The 12806-nt window shown below is 39.3% G+C and overlaps 3 protein-coding genes across 4 annotated transcripts; all 3 read left to right on the plus strand.

Moving 5' to 3' along the window:
- The first annotated feature begins 1194 nt into the window (after nt 1–1194).
- Nucleotides 1195–3685, plus strand: tp53i3 (tumor protein p53 inducible protein 3). Its single transcript, XM_068339370.1, has 5 exons — nt 1195–1335; nt 1657–1924; nt 2416–2628; nt 3165–3361; nt 3455–3685. The coding sequence occupies exons 1-5, from the start codon at nt 1195–1197 to the stop codon at nt 3683–3685; spliced, it is 1050 nt and encodes a 349-aa protein (XP_068195471.1).
- A 1696-nt stretch (nt 3686–5381) lies between these two features.
- Nucleotides 5382–10310, plus strand: dnajc5gb (DnaJ (Hsp40) homolog, subfamily C, member 5 gamma b). Of its 2 annotated transcripts, XM_068338546.1 has the most exons (6): nt 5382–5528; nt 5803–5932; nt 6698–6911; nt 7988–8138; nt 8493–8558; nt 9228–10310. In XM_068338546.1, the coding sequence occupies exons 2-6, from the start codon at nt 5820–5822 to the stop codon at nt 9284–9286; spliced, it is 603 nt and encodes a 200-aa protein (XP_068194647.1). In that variant the 5' UTR covers nt 5382–5528; nt 5803–5819; the 3' UTR covers nt 9287–10310. The 2 variants fall into 2 exon arrangements, with proteins under 2 accessions (XP_068194647.1, XP_068194648.1); XM_068338547.1 differs by lacking the exon at nt 8493–8558.
- A 110-nt stretch (nt 10311–10420) lies between these two features.
- LOC137610862 (proton-coupled zinc antiporter SLC30A2-like) lies at nt 10421–12738 on the plus strand. Its single transcript, XM_068338742.1, has 8 exons — nt 10421–10494; nt 10571–10758; nt 11090–11236; nt 11388–11541; nt 11609–11801; nt 12226–12331; nt 12407–12541; nt 12619–12738. Exons 1-8 carry the CDS (start codon nt 10451–10453, stop codon nt 12714–12716), a joined length of 1065 nt encoding a protein of 354 aa, XP_068194843.1. The 5' UTR covers nt 10421–10450; the 3' UTR covers nt 12717–12738.
- The last annotated feature ends 68 nt before the right edge of the window (nt 12739–12806 follow it).

The raw sequence follows: 12806 nt of genomic DNA on the forward strand, positions 1-12806 counted from the left end.
GTTTCTTTAATTTTACCGGTGTGCAGAGGCCCCGCCCTCCACGACTCATCAGGAACCAACCGGGGCGTGAGTTCACATGTTCATTCTTTAATCCCTTTTACAGGCGCCTGTGTCATCTGGCAGGTTTTCTCTACGAGAAACGGGAACATTTAAAAGTAGTAAAACTTATTTAGATTCAGTATTTTCCAAAACACTCTCGAACTGTGTCCTGTCGTAAACTAATTAATTCACACAATGCTCGCGATTTGTTGGGGGTGGGAAATGTCCCTAATACTTATTAAATAAGGACATTTGTGTGTCATTTAATTTCTCATATAGAATTGATACTGTATTTACAGAAACTTCATCGCGATTTAGGTGAAAGTTGTTCTTTATCCTGAATTTAATTTGATTTTAATTGTTTAACTTCATGATGACGGTCCACCAAATCATCACGCAGCTCAAACTCCAATCTGTGTCTGAGCAGCGAATGAATTGGTGAAACAGAACTGCCTCTGACTAAAAACACTAGAGTCTATAGTCAGAAAAAATATCAAACTTTGACTTCATATAATCCCTCATTTTATTGTCAAGACTCAACATCACCTAACTGATGTACTATGCAATGATGATGATGGTCCTCGCCTCTGACTTGGTTTGATGATGTTTTCACTTAGTTGAAGATCTTTCAACGAGTAAGATACTAATCCTGGATCTATAGCATCCACCTGGTGACCCTCAAAGCCTAATCACCTGTTCAGATCATTTCAATGTGGCCTCCTGTGTCCACCATGTGGTGCTAGAAGGATTTCAGTAACTGAATGTTGACTAAAAACTAATTTCCAAAGGAATTATTAAAGTAAATTTTCTTTTTATTCCTTGTCCTTCTCCTTCCATGATGTGAAGAAGTTTTTGAAAAAAAAAAACTTCCTTGGCTGCATTTGATTTTGAGTTTCTGCAAGATCTTGAGCTCTACATCTGTTCATGTGTGGTTGCTGCTGATATATTTTGACTTTTTTTTATTGTATTTACTACGATATCACAGATGACCCCATCACTGGAAGATTTTCACTGGAAAACACAAAGATTGAGTGTTTTAAATGACACAAGTCGACGCATGCACACAAGGTAGACCAGTTTTTGTTTGACTGCTACTTCTAAATATGTTCTTTTTTTCTTTGGTCCAGAACAAGTATTTGTTCAAGCTTTGCCAAGATGATGCGGGCAGTGTGTGTTGAAGCGCCAGGAAGACCATGCAATTTAGTGATTCGAACCATCCCCAGACCTCAGCCCAAAGACAAGGAAGTTTTAATTCAAGTTTATGCAACTGCCCTGAACAGGGCGGATCTCCTCCAGGTATGGCGCAACTTTCTTATAAATCACACTTTTGCTGAAATGTCCTTGTTATAAAGATTTACTGTAATTTATTACAAAATTTCTCAAAATTTTGCACATTGGTTGAGATGAAGAAGGGCTAAGTGTCACAATTAGTAACTTGGATTTTTCTTTAAAACGATGTAAAAACATTTTTTTTGTGAACATCTTGACCAGAAATATTCCAATCAGATTGAAAAAAAAGTGTATTCAAATCAAATGCAAAGCATGATGGGATGAGGGTCCTGATTTTCCCTGACATGGAAATTCATGTTGAATTTTTAAAAAAAAAACATTTTCCAGAGGCGAGGACTATATGATCCTCCAGAAGGTGAGAGTGAAATCATCGGCCTGGAGGTGGCCGGCACTGTGCACACGCTGGGCCCAGGAGTGGAGAGAGATTGGAAGTTAGGTGACAGGGTGATGGCGTTGCTAGCTGGAGGCGGCTACGCAGAGTACGTCGCTGTGCGCGAGGAGCTCATCATGCATGTTCCTCCTAATCTCACAGTGTGGCAGGCTGCTGCCATCCCAGAGGCCTGGATCACTGCTTTTCAGCTGCTGGTGTTCGTAGGTACGGTAACCATAGGATAGTCATCTGCATCATAATAACTGTCACAAGAAGTCTGTCTTTAAAGTGTTTGATCATACTTCACTTTTTCTTCTGTGGGTTCCTTTTTATAATTTTAAAAATGAATTACTTCGTATTTATTTTTTTTGTAATTATGTAAAAAAGGAATTACAGTATGTTGTAATTAAAAATATTTTTTTACATTCATCGGTGCTAGTGCTATGCTGGAAAGACTGAATTCATCAACATTAACACAAAAAACATTAATAAATAAAAAAAAGTTTTTAAGGAGAAAATTGCAACAACATTGAGTCAAAGTTAACTATAATATATATATTCTGTGAGATTAGTTTTTCTGTATGATTTTAGATGTTGGAAGAGTTGATTTTTTTATTTTAGGCGTGTGCTCAAGAAAATTCCTCAGGAAGTATTTTTAACAGGACAATAAATACTGAAGTGTTTTGTTTTTCTGTTTCCTGTCATTTCAATCACAGCTCAGGTGAAGGAGAAGGAAGTTGTTCTGATTAATGCTGGAGCTAGCGGAGTTGGAACAGCTGCCATTCAGCTGGTTCGTCACTTGGGCGCCATTTCCATGATTTCTGCAGGGACCATGGAAAAACTAGTGCTGGCTGCATCCTTGGGAGCATCAGTTGGATTTAACTACAAGGAGGAGAACTTTACACGAGCACTTAAAGACTTTACAGGAGGTCTGTGTGGTGAGGTCACTGGGGTGCATGGGGTACTGCTAATCTATTATCACTGGCTATTATTATGTCTATCAATATACAGTATTTTCTGTGCTATAAGGCACACCTTCATTGAATGGCCTATCTAAAAAAACATTTTCGTACATAAAGCACACTAGATTATAGAACTCATCTTCAATGAATGGTCCATTTAAAACATTTTTCATATATAAAGCACATTGGATTATAACAAATTGAGAAAAAGGTTTTTAGGTGCAGAAAATACTGTAATCACTACTTGGATGTTCCCAATTCCTGCATTGGGAATTCTTCCTATCTCTGTGTGTTTATGATCTCTGAAGTGGAAAAAAGTGGTCTCTACAATATTTCTCAAAGCATTAAAAAACAATTTAACTGATAATTGTGGAACAAAGTGATTTTGTCACTCATCTGATCCAACTATCTTTTCTAAATTCAATTCCTAAAACAATTTATTAATGAAACTCTTCATCAATAGCTTCTCTCCTATTGTCTTACTATTACATGTTGTTTTACAGGAAGGGGGGTCGATGTCATCCTGGACTGCATTGGTGGGTATAACTGGGAGCAGAATGTGAACTGTTTAGCCACCGGTGGTCGGTGGGTGGTTTATGGCAGATTGGGAGGCCAAATAGTAGAAGGAGATCTGTTTGGAAAACTTCTCCATAAACGAGGTCAACTTCTCTGTAGCCTCCTCCGCTCCCGCAGCATCGAGGTGAGAACATCCATCGGTGGCTTATGTGTACCAGAGTTTGGACACGTCTCTTGTATTAGCATCTCTTTGACTCTGTTTCTTATCCCCTCACAGTACAAAGCAGAGCTAGTGAAAGCTTTCTCAGACAGAGTGTTGCCATTTTTCTCTGGGAAGGATCCCAAGTTGAAGCCTGTGATTGACAGCACGTTCGGCCTGGAGGACATTTCTGAGGCTCACTGTCGCATGGAGGCCAACAAGAACATGGGGAAGATTGTCATTTATGTGGTTCCACAGCCTGTCAGTGAAGAGGAAGAGGATTGTGAATTTTACTTGGGATCACTCTGAAGCACTTATGAAAGTCTGGACCGAGGTGTTGACTGAAGTTCAGGACTGTCACACATTTGGCCAGGTTATATTTGTATATATGTTTACAATGTGGTTTTCCTATACAGTACAATAAAGAGGTTTTTGTGACGCATGTCTATGCTGTCGTCTACATCGTTATGGAATGCATGTCCATCTACTTGATGATTGTCCAGAACAAAATAAACCATAATATAGTTTGATCCAAAATATGATTTTAAAATTCAGCCTTCATGGATGATTGTTTAATTTACATTTCTTTTGACAATTGGCCACATAAATTCTTCAATACATTTTTCAGACATTTGGAGTAAAAGTCCGCTGAAACTGAAATTTTTCCTAATCTTTAAATAATTGTATTTTTCAACTAGAAAATCAGACTTCAACTTTCAATTTTAAATTCCACTTTTTGTTCATATATTGGGATATGTATGGGGTTTAAATACTAACTGCAGCTTTTGTTATTAATAAAGGTGATGTTCTAAGCAAATGTTTTGTGTTCAGTGGTTTTTGAATTTTGTCCTTTTTATTTAAATGTTCATGTTGGGGATTGAATGAGAAAAGGGCATACTGCAAAAATATTACTATATATGTAAACAGATATATAATTTACAATTTAAACAATTCAATAAGGGAAATTATATTTGTAAATGAATTGGTGTTACTAGTAAGGCATGTATAAATGCATGCAAACCTCATTAACTTGATACTTTTACAAAATTTCCACTTTTTTTTACATTATTGGCATTCACATTATTTTTTACATTATTTAATATTTAATATTTCTTGTCCATCAAAACCCAAAAATGTTCCTCTGATATATTTTTGTTATAGATTACTTTGTCATTGGTTTATGGCTGATGTTCATCTCAGTAATTACATCCCACTACAAAGCGGTGATGTATTGTAACTGTCAGTGTTTGTGTGTTTGTCCGTCCGTCCATTTGTATATCCACCAAATATCTTCACAACCGTTGCAGTTAGAAAGATGAAAAAAAAAGCAAATTACTCGGGCAGCAAAAGGAATGAAAATGAGATCTTGACCTTGAGAAAACTAGGTCATGGTCAGATTTCAGTTTTTGTACACTCAGGAACCGATTAAAATAGAAAGACGAGGGAGGAGGCCAGTGTAAGACCATAGATCAAAGCTAGTGCTTTGATTTATGAAAGTAGGTCAGAGCGCTAGCTGTGATCTTTGACCTATGCAAGTAGGTCAGGGTAAAATTTTGAATTCAGGGGTGTCGCGGGATGTTGCAGTCTTTGACTGCCTTGGTACTCGTTAAAATTATTCAAGTTTAAAATAATAAATTTCAGATTTAAGTAAAAATTCTTCACATAAGTACTTTAAAGTACTTCCCCTTTCTCTTTCTAAATAATAATATGAGATAAGCATGATGTTTATTTTTACATAGATATATACTTTATAAAAAACAGTATAAAATAGAATAAAATAACATAAAATAAAAAGTGAAAGTGAAAATAGCAGGAGGCCCACATGGTGGGTAAGGTACACCCTTCTTACATTGTAAGGCATGTCACTATCTGACGTCACAGCATCATAACATCACAACGTGTAGAGATTGATTGTCCCTCCTCCATATCTGACGCGCAATCGAGCGCGTGAAACCGACTCGTGACGTCACGCGTAAATTTCCCGTTTATCACTTCCTGCTTCTCTGCTGCGGCCCCTTGAAAGTTTGTCCGGTTCACGAAACTACAGGAATCCGAACACCCACCTTGATTCATGTGGTATTCTCCAATATAATCAACGGAATTATTCAGAACTCTTATGATTCGACGAGAAATAATCCATTTAATACTTCCAGTACGTATACTTTAACTTTCTTCTCGCGTATCCCGCTAAAGTTAGCAAAGTTAGTTAGCAGCAGGGGGCGACTAGAGCTCTCGGGTTATAGAGTTACTTCTGTTTAATATTCGATTTAAGCAGATGTTCATTGATGGAGTTCTTCTTTAAAGAGCTTGATGAATAGTTATAGTGTCCATAAAAAGAGATGTGAAAACTTCAAGAATGAATTATTTCACCCTGAATGCAGTTTATCTCCTTTGTCATTGAAGTTTTTGATTTATTTATGTCACAGTTTTCAAATCCTGAAACATGGAGGACCCGAACAGACCCCAGCGTAAGATGTCAACAGCAGGAGACAGTCTGTATAAAGTCCTTGGGTTGGAGAAAGGAGCGTCTCCTGAGGAGATAAAGAAGGCATACAGGTATGTATTTTTTTCCGTCTGTGTTCTTGGGGTTTAAGGCTCTGTTTTTCTTTTGTGTGTTTTTCTTTTCTAATTAATTCTTTGTTCTTAAAAATGTATAGTAATAGCCATCAGTATCATCCGTATTAAAAGCAAACAATGTTCATTATACACAGAATGAAATTTATCCCCAACAGGAATTTTGCTTTGCTATCAATTAGTCGTGAAAACGTCCTGAATATTGATTTAAAATCCCCAACTGAAGAATATTTTAATTTACCTGAAACTGAAAATGTGCAAAATCCAGTATTTTAACATATTTATTTCCCATCTACAACCCCACAGACACTTTAAAAAGTAAATAATGTAAAGTATTATTTACATCAGTTGTAAGAGATCATGCCGTTTCAGTGTAATGTTATCTATAAGACATGAAGACATTAGAGTTCCGGTTGTATATTGCGCATTTTCAGCAGCATACTATGTTAATGGTATAAATTAATTAGATTTTTTTGCTTGTTTTTAGTTACTAATGTCATACTAAAATATTTGGCTAATGGTGTTTTCCCAGAGTTAGGGATTGAAAACCTTATTTAGAGCAAAACAAATAAGTGATCACGTAGAAATAAGGTATTAGTCTCTAGAATAAAAGACAATTAGTAGAGCACATTCTTTCAAAGCTGACATCTTTTAATGAAAACTCAAATCATGATTAATTTGTGAATCAAACCTAATAAGTTCCCTAAAAGGGTGTGTGATATTTACAAAATATTGACCTGTTTGCAGGAAACTGGCATTGAGGCATCACCCTGATAAGAACCCAGACAACCCAGAAGCTGCTGAGAAATTCAAGGAGATCAACAACGCCAACACGATCCTTAGTGATGAGAGCAAACGTAAGATCTATGACGAATATGGATCCATGGGCCTCTACGCCGCCGATCAGTTTGGGGAAAAAGGTGTCAAGTACTACTTCCTGATGTCCAAGTGCTGGTTCAAGGTGAGAGGTGCATGATGTGCAAAGTGGAAATGCATCTTTGTTTTTCTGTACAGGTAGTTCTCAACATAGGAACATTAAACAATTTTACAAGCCAATGGCTTCTACCCGTCAACCCTTTTTATTCTTTTCGGATGTTGTTGTTGATTTTCCAAAACTGATGAAAGTTAAGTCAGCTGTAATAACATGTCTGGAAAGACAACAATAAACTGATTAAATAAATAAATGAATAAACCAACGAACACTCGAAGATACGAACAAACATACGCGGCAATATCCAACTATTGTTCTGCAGTTCCGCTTTCTGCTACAGCCACAACGAGCTAATATATGTTTTTATTCAGATTTATTGCACAGGAACATGATATCATGTGCTTTCAACAGTTTTTTAATGATTTTGTAATTTCAGTATTTGTGGTGAACAGATGTAAAGCTGATACTTATTTCCCCTGTATTTTATATTTTTGTGACGAGATTGACTTAACTCAAAAGGACCTACACCTTTTATATTATTTTATTTTATTATATGTTGTTTTGGCCTGTAATTGTTTCTGACAAGTCTTAGGGAATAGTACTTCCATATTTATAATCGTAATGGCGTTAATATGACCTGAAATTGTGATTGTAGGGGCGGCAGTGGCTCAGTGGTAGAGCGCGCGGGAGAGCAGGTCATCCAATGTTTCAAAGATCGGCAGTTCGATTCCCGCTCCCGCCAAAAAAAAAAAAAAGAACACCCGGAGGTGAGCTGACAGTGGAAGGTGTCAGCTCACCTCCGGAGCACTGCCGAGGCGACCTTGAGCAAGGCGCTGTCCCCCTTGCAGTTGCTCATTTGGGGCGCACCAATAAAGGAGCTGCCCACCACTCTACCTCCCTCTGCATGCGTACAGGCCCCATGTGTGTGTTTGTGTGTTCAGAGCCTGTACACACACATATATATGTATGACTTGATTTGAACTAACTAGAGTTAGAGTTAGAGTGCTACTAATTTCCCTACGGGGATTATAATCAGTATATACATTTTTTTTTAAAATTAAGAGTTTTTGAGGGTTGGTTCATTGATTCCCTCCCTCTGTGCCCAGGCTCTGTTGGTGTGCTGCGGCATCGTCACCTGCTGCTGCTGTTTCTGTTGCTGCTGTTTCTGCTGTGGGAAGTGTAAATCTCCAGAGGACGAGGACTTCTCTTATATTGACCCCAACGACCTGGAGGCAGAGATCGGACGACAGGATGCAGGTGAGCGGATTGGATTCTCTTCAGCTTGGACAGATATTGTAGCCACTCTTTGTAGCTGATTCCTGTTTAGCATTAAATTAAACTGAAACTGAAACAATCAGTTGTTTCTATTGAATAAAATTTTCCCTGGTTTGAATTTTATCAGTAGATCTTGTTTTGTTACTGTCTGTGGGTTGAAAGTGAAACTACTGTGGTCTATAAAAAAAGTTACTAGGGGAAACTTTTGCTTTCAGGATTGCTGTTTAGCCAATCTTGATGGTAATATTTAACCTTAGTCTTGTGTTGACATCCACCACAGTGAGTTGAGTCGCTCTGTTTGCGTTTGCTTAGTTTTAAATGTTTGTTTCACGACAGGAGACGATGTTATAGTTATTCAACCGACTCCTAGCGAAACTCCAGGAGAAGTTGTCTTCTCTCCAGGTAAAGCTCACCTTTCCTCAGCTGGTAGGCTTTCCTGGCAGAACTTGAAGCAACGCTTCACTTTGGAGGAGTTCATGTGTCTGCAGCTTCTTAAAACGCTGTCATCAACTGTATCTTCATGCATTTGCATTTTTACTTGTACTAACACCTGCAGGATGCACAGAGGCAGCACAGCTGTGACTAATGCTTCTCTTTGCTGATGCTTGTTTCTGTTCGTAATGAAGCGCGGTGGTTCTAAAAGCATTTTGTGAAATTTGGGAGATTTTTTTATAAGTTTCTGTGGCTCATGTAATCCACAGGAGCACACAGAGTAGAATAGATTTTGAAGCAGATCTCAATCCCGAATCTATTTTGGCTCTGTTAATGTTTATTTTGACATTTTTATACATTTTTGAGCCCCTGATCTGGATAAGAATTTATTGAATGCTATTCTGGCCTCATTGTTACACTAATCATTCCGGATCTGTATTTTAATATGGATCCACCTCAAACTCGACTAGTAATTGCCTCTTCTCCATTCTGAAGGCCACTCACAGAAAATTGCTGAGAAGCTTTTGAGATTTTCTTCATTTCCAGCAAACAACTCTTTTTCTGCTTCTGCTTGGAAACAAATGAAGGTATAAAAACTGTTTGTTTTCACTAACAACTTGTTTTTTCCCACGCATCCAGGTGAGAGTGTACCGATTGTGATTCCATTTCATGGAAGCAACAGCGCCTCAGAGTCGTGATCCAGACGGGACCAGTGGGTGGAGTCCTGCAACATCCGGACCGCTTCGTAAAACCCATCACTGCCTGATCTGCTGATCATCACCAGCTTATGACGGGGACAAAGTCGGGGTTTAAATTTGTTCGTCAGACTTGCAGAGATGTATTTGTTGAACTATATTTGTGCCACAATTTTTCCAATTTTTTCATGTTTTATTCAGTCTCTTATTTATTTCTTTAGGTCAGCCTGTATTTTTACTGGAGAGACATAGCCATGCAGATCAACCTTCAGAAATAAACATTTTTCACGTGCACTTTAGTTTCTCAAGTTGGTAAACCCGCCACGATGGTCTGAGACTGCTTCTGCTCCGACTTTGGGTCAGAAATATTTTAATACTATTTTAATGGATGTTTTTTCTTGAGTTATTCAAGGATTACACTTTGTCACGCTAAACATAGACACATATCAGATCATGTTCCTCAAATGTCGAATATTTTGGGTGTGAATGGAAATGATAATTCAGCGTTTTTAGGAGATTTAAGAGAATGTCAGTCATAAAAATGCTGTTGTTTTTTCTTCTGTGCGTGTTTGAGATCCAGGAAAAGATTAAATGTGGGTCTGTTTTTCTGATTATTGATTTCAGCCTCATCTCAGATTTAAATCTGCAGTGTGAGCCAGTCTTTAAATTATATCTTTGATTTGGAATGTTTTATTTTTTGCTGAATGGAAAAACATTAGACATTTTGCACATAACCTAATAATTTATGCGCATAATCTTTAGCCTTCGGTCTGTATATTTATAGCTCAAATGACTCCTGAACTGTATATAAATGTCAGTTTTGTATATTTGGAGTGAATTGGCTTCATATAAATGCCTTATATTATAATACTTGATTCTTTCTTGCTCAGGTTTTATTTGTTTGATCTCATAAGAAAAAGCTGTACATTATGTTCCATCTTGACATTCCTGGATATTATTTTATTCATTTATCTTTAATGTTTCCAAATTGTAAAATCAATATTTGATCAAATAAAAATGGGTGATACTGGAAGTCGTCTTGTGATTTAAACAGCTGCCATTGGCTCATGTCGCGCTCCACCCTGGTCAGATAAGTCAAGTTAGACCAGGTGCCAAAATTCACTTCAACACTTCTGTGGTCGTCAGGGGGGGGGTCGTCCTCTTTCCATGGATTCAGAGAAACAACATCTGATCGCTGAGCCTCTGATATGGTGTGTTTTTACTCTCCTCATCCACTCTATCAGCACAGATATCATTTAAGAAACCAGTCGGTGTGTCTTCTGTCAGGCCAGAGGAGAAATATTCCGACTCCTCTTCGGAGGCCTCCGGTGTGGACGCCCTGTGGGAGCCCGAGCTGCTCTGTTGGGAGGCGGACTCGACGTCGGAAGGAGAAAGGGAGGCGAGACGTTTGGCCAGGAGGAAGCTGCTCTTCGCCTGCGCCGTGACCCTCGTCTTTATGACCGGGGAGGCGGTCGGTGAGATGAGAAAAAGCATCGACAAATAAAAACATCAATTTATTAGAATTATGGAGCTGCCGTTTTTAGAGGTTAAGACGTTTTTCTACTAAGAAGTCTGAAATGTAACTATCAACATCCACATAGAAGACGCTCATTTTAACACATGAACAGTAAATTATTCATAACACAAGGTAGGCAAATACTCTCTTCCTCTGCTTCTCCGTCTGAACCATCAGTGACAATGACCTGACATGTTTCCTCTTGACATCTTTTTGGATTGAGTCACATGTTCAGAGCCTCCTATCCCGTCCAGAGACTAGTTCTTCAGGACCGTCTGTACTCTCCACAGGTGGATACGCTGCTCACAGTCTGGCCATCATGACGGACGCAGCTCACCTCCTGACCGACTTTGGCAGCATCGTGGTCAGCATCTTGTCCCTGTGGATCTCCTCCAGGCCTCAGACACACACCATGACCTTTGGGTGGCATCGAGCAGGTGAGGCCTTGCTTTAAAGGACTAGTTCAACATTTCGATGGGGACACCTGATTGCTTTTGAAAGTTTAATAGATTTTGCTCAAACCTTTTTTGAGGTTTCTGACTGGTGTTTGATTTCAGGTGTGTTTCTCGCACGACTCTTGCGTTGCAGAGATTCTGGGTATGCTGCTGTCGGTCGTGTCGGTCTGGAGTGTGTCAGCGGTGTTGGTCGTTTCCGCCACACAGAGGATCATCGATGGAGACTACGACATCGACAGTGACATCATGCTCATGACGTCAGGCTGCGGCGTGGCGGCGAACGTCCTGTGAGTGCGATGAGCTCATGGATGAGCTCACATCACAGGTTGTTCTAAAGCCATTTTTTTTACTTAGGATGGTGATGATCCTCCATCAGTCCGGCGCCACACACAGCCACAGTCACAGCTTTCCCTCTGGCCGGCTGCAGCAGGACAAAGAGAAGCGTATCCACGGCAACGCCAGTGTGAAGGCCGCTTTCATCCATGTGCTGGGAGATCTGGTTCAGAGTGTTGGGGTCCTGCTGGCGGCCACCATCATCCACTTCTGGGTCATTATCAGTGAGACGCCACAGAGTTCAGAATGTTCTAGGTTAGGGTTGCTGGGAGAATTTCTCAAAAAGTAAAGGATGGATGTTGTTTAAATCTTTTATAGTTGTTGGGTGTGATTATATAAGAATTATTTCAGGACAAAAAAATGTGACTACCTGGATGTTTCCAAGCAGGACATGATAACAAAACCCCATAAATTCTGCTGCACAGAGTAGAATCTGGATTATTTGTTCGTGTTTATGGGTTTAAAGGGAGCAGCAGCTGAAGATCTCCCCCTGGTGGTGAAATGTGTAACTTCATGTTAATCCGGGTTGAATGGAGTGGGTGTTACCAATTTATTTTACATGATGAATAAACATCCATTTAAAGTTGGATTGGTTCAGAAACTGTCGTCTGATAATGTTTTCCTGTTCTTCCTCACAGCCTGAATATAAAGTAGCAGATCCCATCTGTACGTTCCTGTTCTCAATTCTCGTTCTCGGAACAACTCTGCAGTTCACAAAGGATGTTTTCAGAATACTGATGGAAGGTAAACTCAACATTTTAATGCATCATCATCTGTACTGACTGTCGTTTGTGGCTTTGAGCTCCTGTCTCTCTGCAGGTGTCCCTCAGGGCGTTCATGTCAGCAGGGTGAGAGAGCTGCTGCTGTCTGTCAGGGGGGTCGTGGCTCTTCACAATCTGCACATGTGGAGCCTCAACATGACTCATTCTTTACTGTCAGTCCACCTGGCTGCAGGTAAGGGGAACTTTTAAATTCAATTGAAAAATTACTCTGGATTGTGATTGAAGACTTTCTGTAAATTTCGTCCTCAGATGAAGACGCCGACATGCAGACTGTCCTGACAGAGGCAACGACGCTCCTGCGCTCAGAATTCAGCTTCTCCAGCATCACAATCCAAGTTGAGCGATGAAGAAGCAGTTTAGGGATGAAGCTTCATCACCTCCAACATTTAAGTCTCAGCTGCTTGTTGAATGTTTGTATCATTCAAGTACAGTAAATG

The sequence above is a fragment of the Antennarius striatus genome, chromosome 17 (assembly GCF_040054535.1).
Source record: "Antennarius striatus isolate MH-2024 chromosome 17, ASM4005453v1, whole genome shotgun sequence".
In the NCBI taxonomy this organism is placed as follows: domain Eukaryota; kingdom Metazoa; phylum Chordata; class Actinopteri; order Lophiiformes; family Antennariidae; genus Antennarius; species Antennarius striatus.

Coding starts and splice junctions, on each gene's coding strand:
- LOC137610862 (XM_068338742.1), top strand. CDS start 10,451: ATGGATTCAGAGAAACAACATCTGATCGCTGAGCCTCTGATATG. Junction 10,759..11,089: donor TATGACCGGGGAGGCGGTCG/GTGAGATGAGAA, acceptor TACTCTCCACAG/GTGGATACGCTGCTCACAGT. Junction 12,542..12,618: donor GTCAGTCCACCTGGCTGCAG/GTAAGGGGAACT, acceptor TTTCGTCCTCAG/ATGAAGACGCCGACATGCAG.
- dnajc5gb (XM_068338546.1), top strand. CDS start 5,820: ATGGAGGACCCGAACAGACCCCAGCGTAAGATGTCAACAGCAGGAGAC. Junction 5,933..6,697: donor GAGATAAAGAAGGCATACAG/GTATGTATTTTT, acceptor ACCTGTTTGCAG/GAAACTGGCATTGAGGCATC. Junction 8,559..9,227: donor AGAAGTTGTCTTCTCTCCAG/GTAAAGCTCACC, acceptor CCACGCATCCAG/GTGAGAGTGTACCGATTGTG.
- tp53i3 (XM_068339370.1), top strand. CDS start 1,195: ATGATGCGGGCAGTGTGTGTTGAAGCGCCAGGAAGACCATGCAATTTA. Junction 1,925..2,415: donor TCAGCTGCTGGTGTTCGTAG/GTACGGTAACCA, acceptor TTTCAATCACAG/CTCAGGTGAAGGAGAAGGAA. Junction 2,629..3,164: donor ACTTAAAGACTTTACAGGAG/GTCTGTGTGGTG, acceptor GTTGTTTTACAG/GAAGGGGGGTCGATGTCATC.